Here is a 16151-nt window from a genome sequence, read left to right on the forward strand (position 1 = left end):
AAACAAGAACTGTATTACTTGAGCAGTCAAAATCAAATCTCTCTCTCTTCGTATATAAGTTCAAGGAAAATATTATTTTTATTTCACATGAACTAATTATTTCATGTTATTTTATTTCGAAAATTTTATCTATTTTTTTTTTTTTTAATGATGAGTTTCATTTGACTTTTCTTTATAACATGAGAGAAGTATTCTCGTATAAAATGAGAATAACATTCCTCTAAGTTCAATGTTAAAATTCATTCCTGAAATTTTAGACTGCTAAAATTTTTCTATATCTATAATCATATATTTAAGGTGTGGTTGTTTGAATTTTCCTAAATAGGAAAAGTGTTACTGTTGTGAATTTAGGAATTTAGAAATGTAGAAAAGAATGTAGGTACTAAGTAGCTAGCTACGTGGTAATAGCCTAGATATTAATAGGAACTTAAAAAGGAAATAATGGAAAACCAGACACGGTCACGTAGTAGTAATAGCCCTAATAAAAATCTCATGCCTCTCCTCTCTGACAATCTCAGAGAAAGACAAGAGGAACAGAGGCAGAGCCAAACAACTGGAAAAAAATTTCAGTTACGGATATACTGAATTTTCAGTTTCAGTATATCTTCCATTTATAATATAATATATATTTTATTTTTATTAAATTATTAATAAATAATTTATTTTAAAATCAAATAAAAAAATAATTTGACAAAAAAAAATGTGTCATATTATAAATAAAAAAATGCACTGAAACATCTATATTCTGTATTCATGGAACTGATATCTAGAAGTGTGTAAAATAATCAAAAAACTGAATCGAACCATGAACCGAATCGCCCATTAAAATAACTAGTTTTTAAAAACAGAACCAATTTTTAAAGAACCAGCTCATGAACCGAACCGATTTTTAGAACCAGTTTAAGAACCGAACCGATTTTTAGAATCAGTTTAAGAACCGAACCATTTTGAACCGAACCGAACTGTTTCCGAACCGAACCGTTTTCAAACCGAACTAAATTGATTTTTATAACTTTATTTTTTAATTTTTTAATTTCTTTTCTTTTCAAAAGAGAGTCGATTCGAACCGATTCCAAACCTAACCGTTTTGAACCGGTTCCGAACCGAACCAGTTTTGAACCGAACCGAATCACTTCCGAACTGAACTATTTAAACCAATCCGATTCGATTTTTCAAAAAAACCGATTCGATTCGACCCATGCACATCCCTACTTGAAATATACAAGCTATACCAGAACGTTCCATCCATGCAAATTAATTTAAATTAAACACGGGAAAAATACTGTTTAAAGTTTAAATTGTCTTTAAAATGGGAAGATTCCATCCTATATTTAGAAGGTATAGATGTTCGTAATTTATTTATTTTTTTAAAAAAAATTACGAAACAGATGAGACTAGTGTTTCAATGGTGTTACTATATCTATCGTTAGAAAAAAAGAGACAAATTTGATTTTCAAAAACATCCGCATTCCTTATTCTTTTGAATTTTCTCCTGTAACGCAAAAAATAAATAAATAAATTATCATAGAAGGTGTAATTTCCGATCTAACAATTCACACTACTTATTACATTATATTTATCATTAATGTCCTGTCATATGATAAAATAATTTTTAAGAATTGAGATCTTACCTTTTTCGAATATTATAGAAGTTAGTGATCTATACTTTAGAGGGGTACTCAAGTACTTTTCATGTAAGAAAATCATTTTATTTTTTTATAAATATTAAAAAAATAAAGGTAAATACAACTGTGCACGAGTGGAGAGTGACAATGAAGCCGCTGATCAGGTGCTGCAGCATGCTATCATGGAATTACCGGTTGCTGACGAGGCAATAATAAGGAGACAATATTAATTTTTATGTTTTGATTGGAAAAGTTTAAGAATGGAGATCATTAAGTTATATTTTTAATTTTCGCCGTTGATTTTATTTGTAACTAACAATTTTGATTTATTAGATAGGTGAGTTATTAGATGCAAACAAATTAATAATTAAAATTATGTATAATTTTTATTTTTTTTAAATATCACAATCGATTCATTGCTTCGCACTTAATTTGATTCGGGATGGGTCCAGGATCAAGACTTTAAACCCCTCCCAAATGTAGTACTGAAAAGATTTGAACACATGTTCTCACCCCACCTGCTTAGCTCCCATGCGTTTAATGTTATTCTTACACTTAGATATTGAGTTATTCTATGTGGCCTTGAGCTTTGTTATATGTAATATTTTATTAATTGAAATTAATTTAATGAAGTTATTTAAATTTTCTAATATAGTTTATGAATAGTTTGTCATAGGGCTGTAAAATGAAACTAAATAAAACAAACTGGAAGAAGAAATTAGGTATTGTACAAGAAATGAATTTTATTAGATCTATTATTCTCAATTTCATTAAATACAACAAGCGTTAGCTCTGCCAAAGTAGATTAATTATTATTCACCAAAAAAAGTAAATTAATTATTTAAAGATAATAATGTATTAGTAATTATTGTAAAAAGAGTATACCTATATCAAATTCACAACAAATGGAAGAAGGGTAAAGTAGATATATTGATTAAAATTTTAACAGTGTTACGGATGGATTTGAATGAAAAAAAGTATAGAAGGGCAAGTGAGAAAAAAAAAATATAAGGGAATAAGTAATTCAAAGATAAAACATAGAGAGGCTTTTGAACTTTTCTCTACTCTTTTTAATATACAATGGTGAGGCTACCAAAAATATATATATATATACAATGATGATATTGGAAATTAAACTTACGAAAATCATATTCTTATGTTGCATAAGATAGATCTCTTATGTCACTCTCTCCTCGAAAAACGTGTCTTTTTTTTTTTTATAAAAGTTGGTGAAGCTCACTTTATTTATCTCTTAACATGAAAAAACTTCTCCCATATTACATTAGAAAAATAATGCCCTTAAACTTATGAACATATTACCTAAGTCTTCACCGTCATATCATTCCTAATGACTTTATTTTAGTCGTTTTTTTATTTTATTTTAGTTTGTTTATTGTGCGAATACTCATATTCTTCTGCTTTTTAAAAAAATTATAATTTAGCATGACATTTAGTTTTGATTAAAGTTTTTTTTTTTAGTTTTCGAACATGAATTTTTTATCATTATAGTATAATGGGATCAGTGTTTCTCATATTGTAAAAATTAATTTTATCTCTTATAATACATAAAAGTACGTGAGACCCTTTTTTCATTATCTTTTCTTCACATGGCCCCGCATGAGACTACATACTTTTATGAATTTGTAGGAAATAAAATTATCTCTTACTACATGAGAAATATTAATTCTTTATATAATTTAACTAATAAGCATGAGCTTTTTATTATGACGACATAATACCATAAATTTTATTCAAGTTAATATATAAGATTATATTTTTTAATTGAAGAAATATTATATTTTTGAGTTAGATGAATAGAATTTTGTGTAAAATCAATGTTTGAGTAGATTTGGACAATGTCTTTAAAATTAAACTGGTCATTAAATCAATAATGTATGTACCGATTTATGATTTATGATTTATTAATTTAACCGTGGTTGAATTCTTGTCGAACAGATAATAATTCAATATATACTTTGTTATATTACATAACATATATGAGTAATAAATTAATATAAAATTAAAAAAAATAATCTAGATAAATTTTTAATAAAGCTACAAAATTTTAAAATATAAATATAAAAGAGACTAAAATAATTATTCAACAAATATCAAATGCAATATGTCAAATGAGATGTCATTGCGTAGATCTCGAAAGTTATGTGGAATCAAAAAAAGAATTACCTGATTTGGATATCCGAGTCAAAAGTTATGGCCTTCAGAAGTTTTATGATTAAATTAAAAAAAAATTTTAAGAAAAAAAATGACACGTGTCGACACCTGATGAGAGACGCCCCATTGAGGCGTCTCTCTTAGGGTGAGATGCCTCAAGGGGGCGTCACATGTGACGCCCAAAAGGGACATCACATTGTACAATAAATTTGTAATTATTTTCAAATCTGTAATAAATGCGTTATTATTTTATTAAAATGCATTAAATTATTTTTTCCCCCATATATTGAGGGGTTTTATTTACCAAAATTTATATAATATATTTAAATATACAAACATATACACAAATCAAGATGAAGATAAATCATTTCGTTTGTTATTTATAGGCAAGCCTTTGTAACGTTATATTAAATTTTTATTTGACTGAGAAAATGTTTTCTCTTATTAAATTAAAAAAATGTTCGAATTAATAAATCACATGTTTTTTTTTTTCAATTTTATATCGGTTTATTAGATTTTTTTATTTCATTATTAGTTTTATTTAATAATCAATTCTCTTGATTTTATGGGCTACACCTACACCTACACGTATCAAAGACAAAATTTGTAGACAAGATTGCAACCGTTCCAGTTTTTATTTATTTATTATTCTATAGATTTAAATAACGAAATCATTTAAAAAAAATATATAGTTGTCAAAATTAAAGGCAAATGTAACTGAGAAGTATTGATATGAAACGTATTGAAGGTGAGAATTTCAGATTCAGATGATGAACAGGTTGCAGCTGGGGTGACTAGTGATAGGGCAGTCAGTCCTGGCCTGGGTTTCGTGAGGCCGAAGACCGAGGCTCCTGTCGGGACAGCAAATGTGAAAGTGGGTCCTACCTTTTCTTTTTTTTTAACAATAAAGTGGGTCCTACCTTTATATATCTAGCTGGCCATCACGTCCGTCGTTTCATACAATTCTATGATGGACGGGTAGGATTGGACTGATGATGCATGAGAAGTTGACATCAGAGAGAGAAAAAATGCAAAGGTGCATCATCCTCAACTTTTGTCGATTCTTTGAAGCCTGAAGCATCGGATCACACAATTTTGTAAAGCGTAATCTCAAAAGCAAGCAGGACAACTAACATGAGACCATAGTCAATTTTAATTGGCTTTTTCATCCCTCTTTTCCGTTTAGAGTTTGGTACAAATTAAATAAAGCAGCATATAGTATAAACAAATTTGAAGGAAAAAAAAAAAAAAAAAAGGAGATAAGAGCATGTTTGAGTGTGTTCTTGTTTTTTGTTTTTAAAACTGTTTTGTAAAATAGTTATGAAAACAGTTGTTTTCTATATTTTTTTTCTTTTTGAAAGTTAAAAATCAAAACAAAAAATAAAAACAACTCAGACATGTTCTCTAAATTTGATTTTAAAAACAAAAAAACAGTTATAGTTTTCAAAACATTTTTTACAAAACAGGTCTTACTAAACGAGTCTTTTAATTTTTTTGTTCTGAAAACTAAAAAACTATTTTGCAAAACAGAAAACAATCAGAGCCCAAATTCTTTTGCTTTGTGTGAAGCAAAACCAAGGCAAAAGTCTCAATGCTTTTTTGTAGTGCTATTTGTGTTTTAATATAAACGGACATCAAAGAGTGATGCTACATGATCACAGATATAAATTAACACATAAATATTAAAAATGTCCTTGTATATATATATATTGTATATGCATGATAAAATCAATATACACAGTTTAATAAGTCTCTTATGGTTGGTTTTTCATTGTGATATATATAGTATGACAAGATTTAATATGGTATTAGTTTACAATTAATAGCTATTGGCCCCTAATTGATAGCAACATTTAGTTTGATAGGCACACGAATATAATGTCAAGTTACACAGCGTACATTGTAAGATTGACATTGCCAAGTTTAAGGTCTGCAATGGAGGGGGTGTTATCCATTGATTCGATCCGATCATTATATGGGGTCACCTGAGATACAATATCAACGAAAAAGCTTTGGCTGTCCAATAAAGTGCAGCCCTAAAATTCAAAATTGCTGCTTATGGATATGGTTGTCACCATAAGAAAAATATAAGTGATTCATCGATATCAAGTGTGGGCCTTTGTCATGATGGCGTCTGGACCCCATTTCCATGAAAAAGAAACCCCAGTTGTCTATCGGGGTTTCGTTAATTCACACACACATATATAATTAATGATACACTTTTTTTCTTTTTTTTAAGAAAAAACTTATTATAAAAATTCATGCACCTACAATAAATGACATGTAATTTTATATTATTTTAAATCATTGGTTAAATCATATGATAAAAATTGTAGACACAAGTAGTTATTGAGAGAGAGCTAATGATTTAGTAGTTATTTAATCAAATAGTCCCTTTAAATATTGTAGGAAAATCTAAAAAAATAAATCCGTTTAATCTAAAAAAAGTATACAGAACCAACAAAGCTCAGTACAGTTGGTAGATAGCTGGGTTCCTTAAGCATGCTGACAGGGGTTCGATTTCTGGCCGTGCGTATGAAAAATATTTTGTTGGGAGAGATTTACCCACTTAATGTGATCTCCCGCCTTGAAAGAATTAGTCTTCGACTGTCGGCAGGAGGATACCTTGAAAAAAAAAAAATATACAGAGTGTTAATCTTCATATGAAGGTGTGCAAATATGTATTTCCTCTTAATTTCTTATATACTACTATTAATGTTTAATTTTTTTTCAAAGTTATGTAAATTATTACCTTCCATTTAAAAAATATATATCAACTACATTATTTAGTTAAATAACTCTCTAAATCAATTGTTTTTTCTCATTCTAATTAATATAAATACCGAATAAGGATATAGAATTAAAATGTAATTATTGTTCTATTAATTTTTTAAAATGACAAATTAAAAAAAAATAAACTTTGTTCTTCCAAATAATTATTATTGAAAAATAGAGAAAGTATATAAAAACATAAGTTGTGTGCTGGTGGCACAAAAAAGGGAATATATTAGTGCTGGAAAACATCCGGCAGATCGATGATAGCGGAAATGGAAAGGAAAAGATCTAAATACAGCATTTAAAGTGTTTGTTATATTTAAAAATTGCGTATCAATAATTTTTTTTTATAAAGGAATTGTGTGATCTGGGGTTGTGTTGTGTTTATTATGGGAGTGAGTTGTCAAAAGGATAAAAAAAAGCTTAATGATGAGAAGTAGGAAAGTAAGAGGTCATTGATTTTAAGCATTAGTAATTAAAGGGCATACCTTTCAAGAACCAAAAGTATCTTTGTTAAATCATTGCATCAATCCCATCCACAGGTGTCATGCATATATATAGTCCTTAGGTCAATTTTTGCTTCTCATTTATGAGAGAATTTATTGTGGTCCGGGACCATCATTTTTTAGGTAATCCTTTAGTATAAATAGAAGGGTAAAATTGAAAAAGAAGAAAAATAGCAGAGGTAAAAAGAAAAAAAAAATTGTGTATTATGAGAAGGAGCACAAAATTATTAGTGATCCTGGAACATATTAAATATTTTCCTCATTTCTCCATCATCGTACAGAAAAGGCAGCCAATGTTCGATGCTTGAGTTCAGCCATTGAAAATCATATTTGTGTATTATAAACACACTTGCTATGGCTTAGCGAGTAAAATAATATATAAATGGGTTGTTCAATAGCGCGTACATAGTAATAACAAGGAAACTTTAATTTTTATATGCGTACCTGTGAGGTGAAAATTTTCTTTTATAAAGAATTTCTTATCTGGAAAATATTTTGGCCTGAACCGTACGCCCAATAGAAAGGCCTATTATACTGGTTCATTGCAAGAAACAATGTTCAATAGTTTATAGAAGCAACAGCACGAGACAATTACCCACTATATATATATATATAGTGGCTTGCAAATCAGAGTCGTTGATTTTTTTTGATCTAACGGCTCTCAGAAGAGGTGTCAAAATTAAACTTTGACACTGGTGTCAAAGAATCCTACTGCATATATATATATATATATATATATATATATATATATATATATATAGAGTCGTTGATTTTGACACTGGTGTCAAAGAATCCTACTGCATATATATATATATATATATATATATATAGAGTCGTTGATTTTTTTTATCTAACGACTCTCAGATGAGGTGTCAAAATTAAACTTTGACACTGGTGTCAAAAAATCTTACTTCACATATATATATATATATATTTTGGAGTATTAAAAATTTAGAAAGCCAAAAGAATAAAGAATGTAAATGAATTGTTTTACAAATATGACAGGTAGCACATAAACAAGTTAGATATTTTAATCGATGGTGTATAACAGGAGGCTTCTTTCTCATTATTATTTTTGAACAATGGTTTGCATACAAAACTTAAATTGATTATTTGTTTACCCGATAAAGTTTCCTATGACTTCATTCTTCGTCGATTTTCTCATATTGACATGATTGACGCATTACTTGTCATGCTGCATGATCGTAATTGGTAACAAATTAATTAGCATATATTACCGACCTATATAAAGTCCATGTATTTGAGAGCGTAATAAAGACCAATATAATAAAATATCGGGCTCAAAATTATTATATCCACAAATAAATTCTATAAACAGGAGATAAATTTTACATATATAATCTATTCTTTCTTTTATTATTATGCTATTAATGTCATCATATTAGCTAACGCCGTTATCAATTATGTACCTCGATCTTTTACACAGAATATTGGCATCGTATGTGAGAGAGTTAAATTTCTATTCCCAAGATAAAAACGGTACGCACAAGAAGTGGTCAATATTATTTGGCTATACAGCATATATTGATTTGTTAACTTTTTTTTAGATCAGCTTCAATAATTTCATAGGTTCTCTTTATACTACTCAGAACAAATTCAGGATTAAGGCTTTAAATTCTTCAAAAAATATTACTGGAAAAAATCGAATACATACTCTTATTCTCCACCTACTCAATTTCCATATGTCAACTTAACAACCATCGTTTAATAATAACTCGAGTGATAAAGAACCATGGCATCACTAGCAACTAATGCCCCAGTTCAATTTAATTGACGGATACAATTCTGGGCTTAGGTTCTATTTTTCTCATTCAATTCTCAGATGGCCCTTTTTTTCCTTGACGGGTAAGTCTCTAAGCCAATCTGCAAGACATCTACAGAACCTTCTCTGATGGCTTCCAAACTATGCCCATTATAAGATGAGCAAGCTCCGCAGTAGCAGCAACATTTACCCAGCCCATAAACAAACCATGACTTAAAAAAAAGAGCTTTCGATTTAAAATGTAAAAAATGTTTCTTACTGCCTACTTTTTTTTCACATTTTTTATATACCTACTTGATTAGAAAAAAAGAACTTGATTGCAATGAAAAAAGTAGTGTAAGAATCAGTGTTCTTAAAGCATTGGTTAACGAATAAAAGAGTATTAATAAATGACATATAAAGCATTTAATGTACTCTGAAAATAGTTTTTTTGTAAATAATTAAAAATTTGATAGAAAAACGCCCGTGTTTATAAATGTTAGTCATGTCTTTAAAGGGATTTATACTTCTAATGTTAAGAAAAATTTTCTACAGATCTTTCGATTTTCATGCTAATATGAATTTTCATCCATGACTTTTTTTAATATATGAATCCCATATATTTTTTAGGGAGTGAATCCTCTTATGTGAAAAAGTGGTCATGTGATCATGTTATTTGATCACAACCACTCATTGGTGATGAGATAAGAAAGAGAAAAATGTATAATTTTTAAATGAGTGATTATGATCAAATAACATTACCACTATTTCACATGAGAGGATCTATTCTCTATTTTTTATCTCTATGACATAAGAAGGCTCATATCATATAACATCACAAGTATAAATCTCGTCTTTAAAATATATAAAGTACCAAAACAACATCAAGTTCATCATTCAGAGCTTCCCTAACGTCAAAGTAATTAAAATAAGTGATATTCCTGGCTTTTTCTCAACCTCATGTAACAAATGCATATTAGTAGTCTTTTTTATTTTTCTTGAGAATTTAATACTCATTTTGAACTGAGGGAAGTAAAACCCAAGGAAAGCGTCAAAGCGCGTCAACTGGGAAATTTTTAATACACATGTTGTGTATATCACACTCGACCAGTTGAACAGTAATTTATATATAAAATGGAAATTAAATTTATTTCAGATGTTCGTTGGATTAATTTTAAAATAATTTAAGTGTTTAATAATGAACATGGTATGTACCAAAAAATGTGGTATCAACATGTATCGGAATATTCTGTGAGCTTGTGCCTAAAGTATAGGCGATATCGCCATAGATCACCTTCGGATCCCTATGACAATAATAGTTAATAGGTAATCATAAAATCAAGTACTGGATTCAGAATTGAAAACTGCTTTAAAAAAAAAAAACTAAAAGAATTGAAAACTAAAGTTAGAGAAACTCTCGTATTAAAAAAAATGATATAATCATAAAAAGAATAATAATCATATAAAGGTGGATTAATAATAATAAAAAAAGAAAAAAATATTAAAATAAATAATTACAAAATTATAATTATTAATTCACTTTTACATAATTGTAATTTTTTCATATTATATAATATTTTTCCGCGTGAGATATTCATTTCCAAAGTGAGATGCATAATGGGTGCGAGTTTTACGTTGATATGGACACGTGGATAATTATTTATGTTTCAAAATCTCGATCATGAACATAAGGAAAAGAAGGGCAAATTTCGTCGACAAATTTACTGCTCCATTTGCAGACTGTGGAAGAAGAATTGCTATAGCTGTATCCTAAAATTGACTTTGAAATTCGGCTTAGATGGTTTATGATTTTTCCATCGTATCAGAATTGAACAAATTCTTCTTCTTGTTTCTTTTTTCTTTGTAATCTTAGCTTACCGACATTCAAAAGGTAGTTGGGTCGGTTATTTTTATTTTTTTAGAACGTTATTTCTTAATTGACAGCCAACATTAACCGTGGTTGGTAAAATATGCCAATTACGAGTGTCAATTTGGGCCGGGTTAGGCCATTATAACATGTTAATTAATAATTATAATTCAAATTAATAAATTATTGGTCTGAATGTCCCTATACACAGTTGCAAGTTATTCGAGCTAACATGATTTTTATAATTATTTTATATAATTAAAAGTTTAAAAAAATTAACTGCAATAACTTATTAATATATTTTATTTAAATATTAAATTAATTTACATTTAAAGACTTAAAATTGATTATTACTTTAAAAATTAAATAATTATATCAGAATAATATTTAGATAAATTTAAGAAAATATAATTATAGTAATTAATTATAATAATTTTGGACTTGAACCAATCCACGTCTTGATAAGACCAAACCGGACTAATTTTTATATTTATTTATTTCTTACCCAACCCATACATTTTATAGAATTATTTAGGCTGACCGGTTGAACTCCTATTTTAACACCTGTAACGTTAAAGGGAATGATTTTTGAAATATGTAAACAGTTAAAACAATGACAAAATATAGCATATTTATAATATAATATAAATATTTTTTAAAAATTTATAAAATTAGACTCAATAATTAGAATTTCAATTATGATATACACGTAATATAAGATAAAAGATTTAATTTAAATTGAAACCTAATTCCATGTCCAAATAAAGTGGGCCGATACAATTTACCAAAAAAACAAACAAACTGGGCCGACATAAAATTCGATTCATGGATCGATGAGCTGCACCTTGTGGTTAATTTGCGTACAATTTCAACCGCGTCCAGATTATTCTCTCTCTCTCTCTCTCTCTCTCTCTCTATTATCTTGGTGTCCTTTGACCACTTTTTTAAAGAAAAACTGTTTGGCAATGAATACACGTTTGAGATAATCTTAATTATTTATATTCAAATTTACGGTGATTAAAGATAAGAGAGGGACTTTATTTAGTTATAAACAGTTGATACTTTGCTTTATATGGTGTTATTATATTAAATAACACGAGAGATTTATTCTCACTTGAAAATTTGGAAAACGCTATCCAGTTTTTTTTTTTTTTCAAAGAATTCAATCAGCATTTATCAAAATTAAAAACAATTATTGAATAAGTCAGATTCGTAAAATCCTCTCAGGTATCCATGCGCTAATATTGATGTCAAGTTATTAGCAGAAGTTTAATATATAGCTGTTTTTTAAATTATGTTTAGACTAGAATATAAGGAACTCCATGTATCTATGGTCTATCCATAAAAGTTGTTTTTATTTATTTATAAAAAAGCCACATAAAATATAACTCTTCTAACTCACTAACTTATGCATAATAATAATAAAAAAAAAAGCCGTCAAAAATCCCAATTACAGTCTCCAGAATTAGAAAGCATAAATGAATTTGCAACTTTCTATTTACGTAAAATCTTATTTATTGAATATACTATTGGTTAGTTGGTAACAAGTGGTTACCTTTACACTCTGTATGATTGGTCAAGGAAGTGATAATGCTGATTCTATTTTTTTAAGTGCATGCACTTAAACAGTTAAACCTCATTGCTATGTTTCCACTGTTGACTATTGTAAATGACTCTCCCCTGGCTATGAGACTCAGGCAGAGGGTAGTGATTCCATTTTTTATAGTGGCGCAAAAGAGTCATCCTAGACATAAGGACTAAGAGTGAAGGAGATACATAATAAAAAGCTCTGATAGCAATTGATATGAATCTTAGGAGAGTTTTACCGCAAAACTAGTCTATACGGTAAGAGAATCCATAATTAATATAAATCCTACATCAGACCTTTATATATTCGATGTGGGACTCCGAGTCTCATATCTTCTTGAAGTAGGATTGTAACATATTATGTATTATGAAACTTTGAGACTAATTATTATCCATTCAAGTATATAATAATTTTTTATTTTGCGTTCTATCTATGAAGATTTGTGTGAAACATTAGTTTGAAACGAATGTATAAATTGACATGCATATACTATAGAGAGCTCTGTTGCTTTATACACACATATACAAGTAAAAAGAATTAAGAGGAGGAGAGTTTCTTTGTGTTTTATTTTTGTACATTAAGAGGAATGAATTGATTCTATCTGAAATTTACAATTTTGAGAATAGTTGAAAAGCTAATAGGGAAAGAAGATATGAATGGCTGAAACATTACGTTAAAGTACATCAAGAGGCAAATTAATATGCTGAAATAGAAGGATAGAGTAAATTGAATTTAAAATACGTGAGATAATTTTTTTTTTCCAGCTAATAAATTTTTAAGGATTTTTTAAGAGTTATGTTGTAGGAAAAGTGATTGTGTAATGTTATAGAGATTCGTTTTGCGTGCCGTAATTTTATTTTATTTTTTCTTCAAAAAGTGTGGGCCCCAACAAATGTTGTGTGTGTAGGAAAGTTTATTGTGTGAGAGAAATGCAAACCCCAATTTTTAAATGCCTAAGAAATACCATCCAAAATGGTTTTCCTAAATTTTTATAAACCCCAAAATGGAGTATACTAGGCAAAAGCACCATAGTAAGAATATTTGCTGAAAGATTTGCCCAGTAAAAGCATGAAGGTGAGAATATGACATTGAGCAATCCATTTTCCTAGCGGTGGGGGTATATATATACAGGGTTTGGGGCTGGTTAGGTACGATGGACGGTTAGGATTTAAGCAAGATGTATTGATCACGTAAGGTGTTTGGGCAGGACTAGTCTAGTACTTGAAGGATACATGACTACTCCCGTATGGATCAGTTACGAGACTAGTCCCGCACTGAAACCATATGTTTTGGGTGACGGGACTTCATGAACCAAGCTGACATGGACATTATTCTTGTATGGATTCGTTACGGGACTGATCACGTACCTGCAACCTATGATTACATTACCGTGACAAAACATATCAAACATTCCTTGACTGGGCAAATCTTTCAGAAAATGTTCTAAGTATGGTGCTTTTGCCGAGCATACTAACACCCAAAAAATAATTACTCACCTTATATTTGGATAGCATACATTATAGAAAATAAAGTTGTATAAATCGCTTATAAACTCCTTCAAGCAACAAATCGTTGAAAGCACAAATGATGAGATTAGTGTTTGGAGAAGACCAATTTATATTTATATATTTAAGATAGATGGCTTAGTTTAAGTCATCAAATTATAAAAAATAAATGGCTTTTGTTCTTGCCCCTGTTCCATTGGGAGCTGAAGCCGAAAAGTCTCCTCTACCCCAACGTTTGCCCCCGAAAATACATTATATATAAAAAAAAGCAATACAATACCGGAATACCTAATTATTCAGTACTTAGATAATAACACAGTCCCCTTTGGCTAGTAGAAACTGTTAATACTCGGAAGCGCTTCTACCATTCCAGTTGAAGAATTTAGATATAATCGCACATGTTCAGTCAAGTGACAACCATTGATATCTCTGCAAGTTTTAGATACCAACAAGCAGACTTGCAATCTAGTAAAAGGCAAAAATTCCCAGTGCTGACGAATTAAAACTACGCACAAACCCTAGCTACGAAATTAGTGGGATCACACAAATGAAGAAAAAAACAAATGGAAAAAACCTCGTCCACTAAAACTTAGCCATTGAAAAAACTCCACGTCAGCAATTTCTGATATATATTTTCCTCAACAATAAGATGAAATCAATGTTGTGGCCAATATATCAAAACCTATGTTGAAAAAAGGAAAAGAAAATGGGATTAGTGGTGAATTGGTGATGTATATATCGATAGACAAATTAAGTGCAATATCACTGTTGATAGTTTTGACGTTGTTTAAGGGAAGTAGCTTTCCTTTCCTTTTTTATTTTTTTTTTTGGTTACAGAACACGCTCTCCAACCCAGATATCTCCAACACAAAGCTGGCTTACAACCCAATCCTTCACACGAAGCAGTTCAGCAACAACTGGTTTGCACTTTCATCTCAGAACTCCTTCTCCAGCGATCATATTTTCCCTTCAATTCCATACCCCAATAAAATGGCTTCCCTCAACTGTCAACTGCCATCAAATTTCTTCACTCAAACAAAAACAACAACAGCAACAACAACATGCGTTCCAGTAACGGTGACAGTTGTGCATCAAGCAACGCCAGTGGCAGCAGCAGCAACAGCAACAGCAAAGCCTCTTCTGAAACAACTGGCCGTCACCCGGTGTACCGGGGAGTGAGGCGTCGGAGTAGTGGGAAATGGGTTTCTGAAATTCGGGAGCCAAAGAAGCCAGATAGGATTTGGTTAGGAACATTTCCTACACCAGAAATGGCAGCTATTGCTTATGATGTTGCTGCGCTTGCTCTTAAGGGTAAGGATGCTGAACTCAACTTCCCTAACTCGGCTTCTTCGTTGCCTGTTCCTGCTTCTTCCTCTGCCCGTGATATTAAGATGGCTGCTGCTAGTGCTGCATCTGCTCTTGGAGCTGCCAAGGATGCATTAATGGCTATTGAAGGAAACCGAGGAGGGAATGTTTCAGTGGCACAAGATATGGCAACGGGGAATGAGTTTGTTGATGAGGACTTGATCTTTGATATGCCAAATGTTCTGGTTAATATGGCTGAAGGAATGCTTCTTAGCCCTCCTCGATTTGACATTGCTAGCGAGTATGCTACCCCAGAAAACTTGGGTGAAGACCCAAACCTGTGGAGTTTCCCTTATTTCCCATAAGATAAACCTTTTCATTATTAAACTTAAATAAGATATTACAATGCATGATGTTGAAAAAAAAAATAAAAAAAAAATAAGATAAGGTAAGCTGTAATAAATTATGGGAGAACTCTCACATCAAGGCTTTGCTTAGACATGAGGTAATGTAATGTGTGTATGCATGGAAGTGCGTCTTTCTTTCTTTCGGGTTCTTTTATTCCCAATGTACAGTGTCTTCTATATATATATATATTCAGGTTTGCAGCTGCTGAACCTTAAATATGTAATGTTTATATTGTCATGTTATAATGTGTTAAATAATCTCTTAGGTTTTTAATTAATTATATCTTCTCAGCTTGTAGATTTGCTGGCAGTCCTTCTAGAATTAATCTTTAACATTAATTTCAGAATCTTGCAAACAAACTTGGACACACAATTTGCACCTGGTCATGTTAGATTTGTTTTCAAACCGTAGTTATAAAGGTTTGCCTCCCTTGAAGTATTTCTTAATTCCTTACATGTTAGTTAAGCCTGAAAGATAGCCAATCCAACTAGTCAAAACAATTAGTGTAAAGTTTAAATTCATTCCATGGACCAAGTTATAATCCCTCACTTCGGTTTTTATTTTTATTTTTTTAATTAAATCGGACGAACATGAGACCAGATCTTTAAGCACACTTCGCTAACCAAGTGAGCCACACC

The 16151-nt window shown here is 30.1% G+C and overlaps 1 protein-coding gene across 1 annotated transcript; it reads left to right on the plus strand.

Annotated features, from left to right (window-relative positions):
• The first annotated feature begins 14861 nt into the window (after positions 1-14861).
• LOC133286797 (ethylene-responsive transcription factor ERF024-like) lies at positions 14862-15470 on the plus strand. Its single transcript, XM_061484248.1, has one exon. The coding sequence runs from the start codon at positions 14862-14864 to the stop codon at positions 15468-15470; it is 609 nt and encodes a 202-aa protein (XP_061340232.1).
• Positions 15471-16151: the final 681 nt, after the last annotated feature.

This window comes from Gastrolobium bilobum, unplaced genomic scaffold (assembly GCF_033153095.1).
Source record: "Gastrolobium bilobum isolate Gb01-03AN ecotype WA unplaced genomic scaffold, APGP_CSIRO_Gbil_v1 utg8265, whole genome shotgun sequence".
NCBI classification, from domain to species: Eukaryota; Viridiplantae; Streptophyta; class Magnoliopsida; order Fabales; family Fabaceae; genus Gastrolobium; species Gastrolobium bilobum.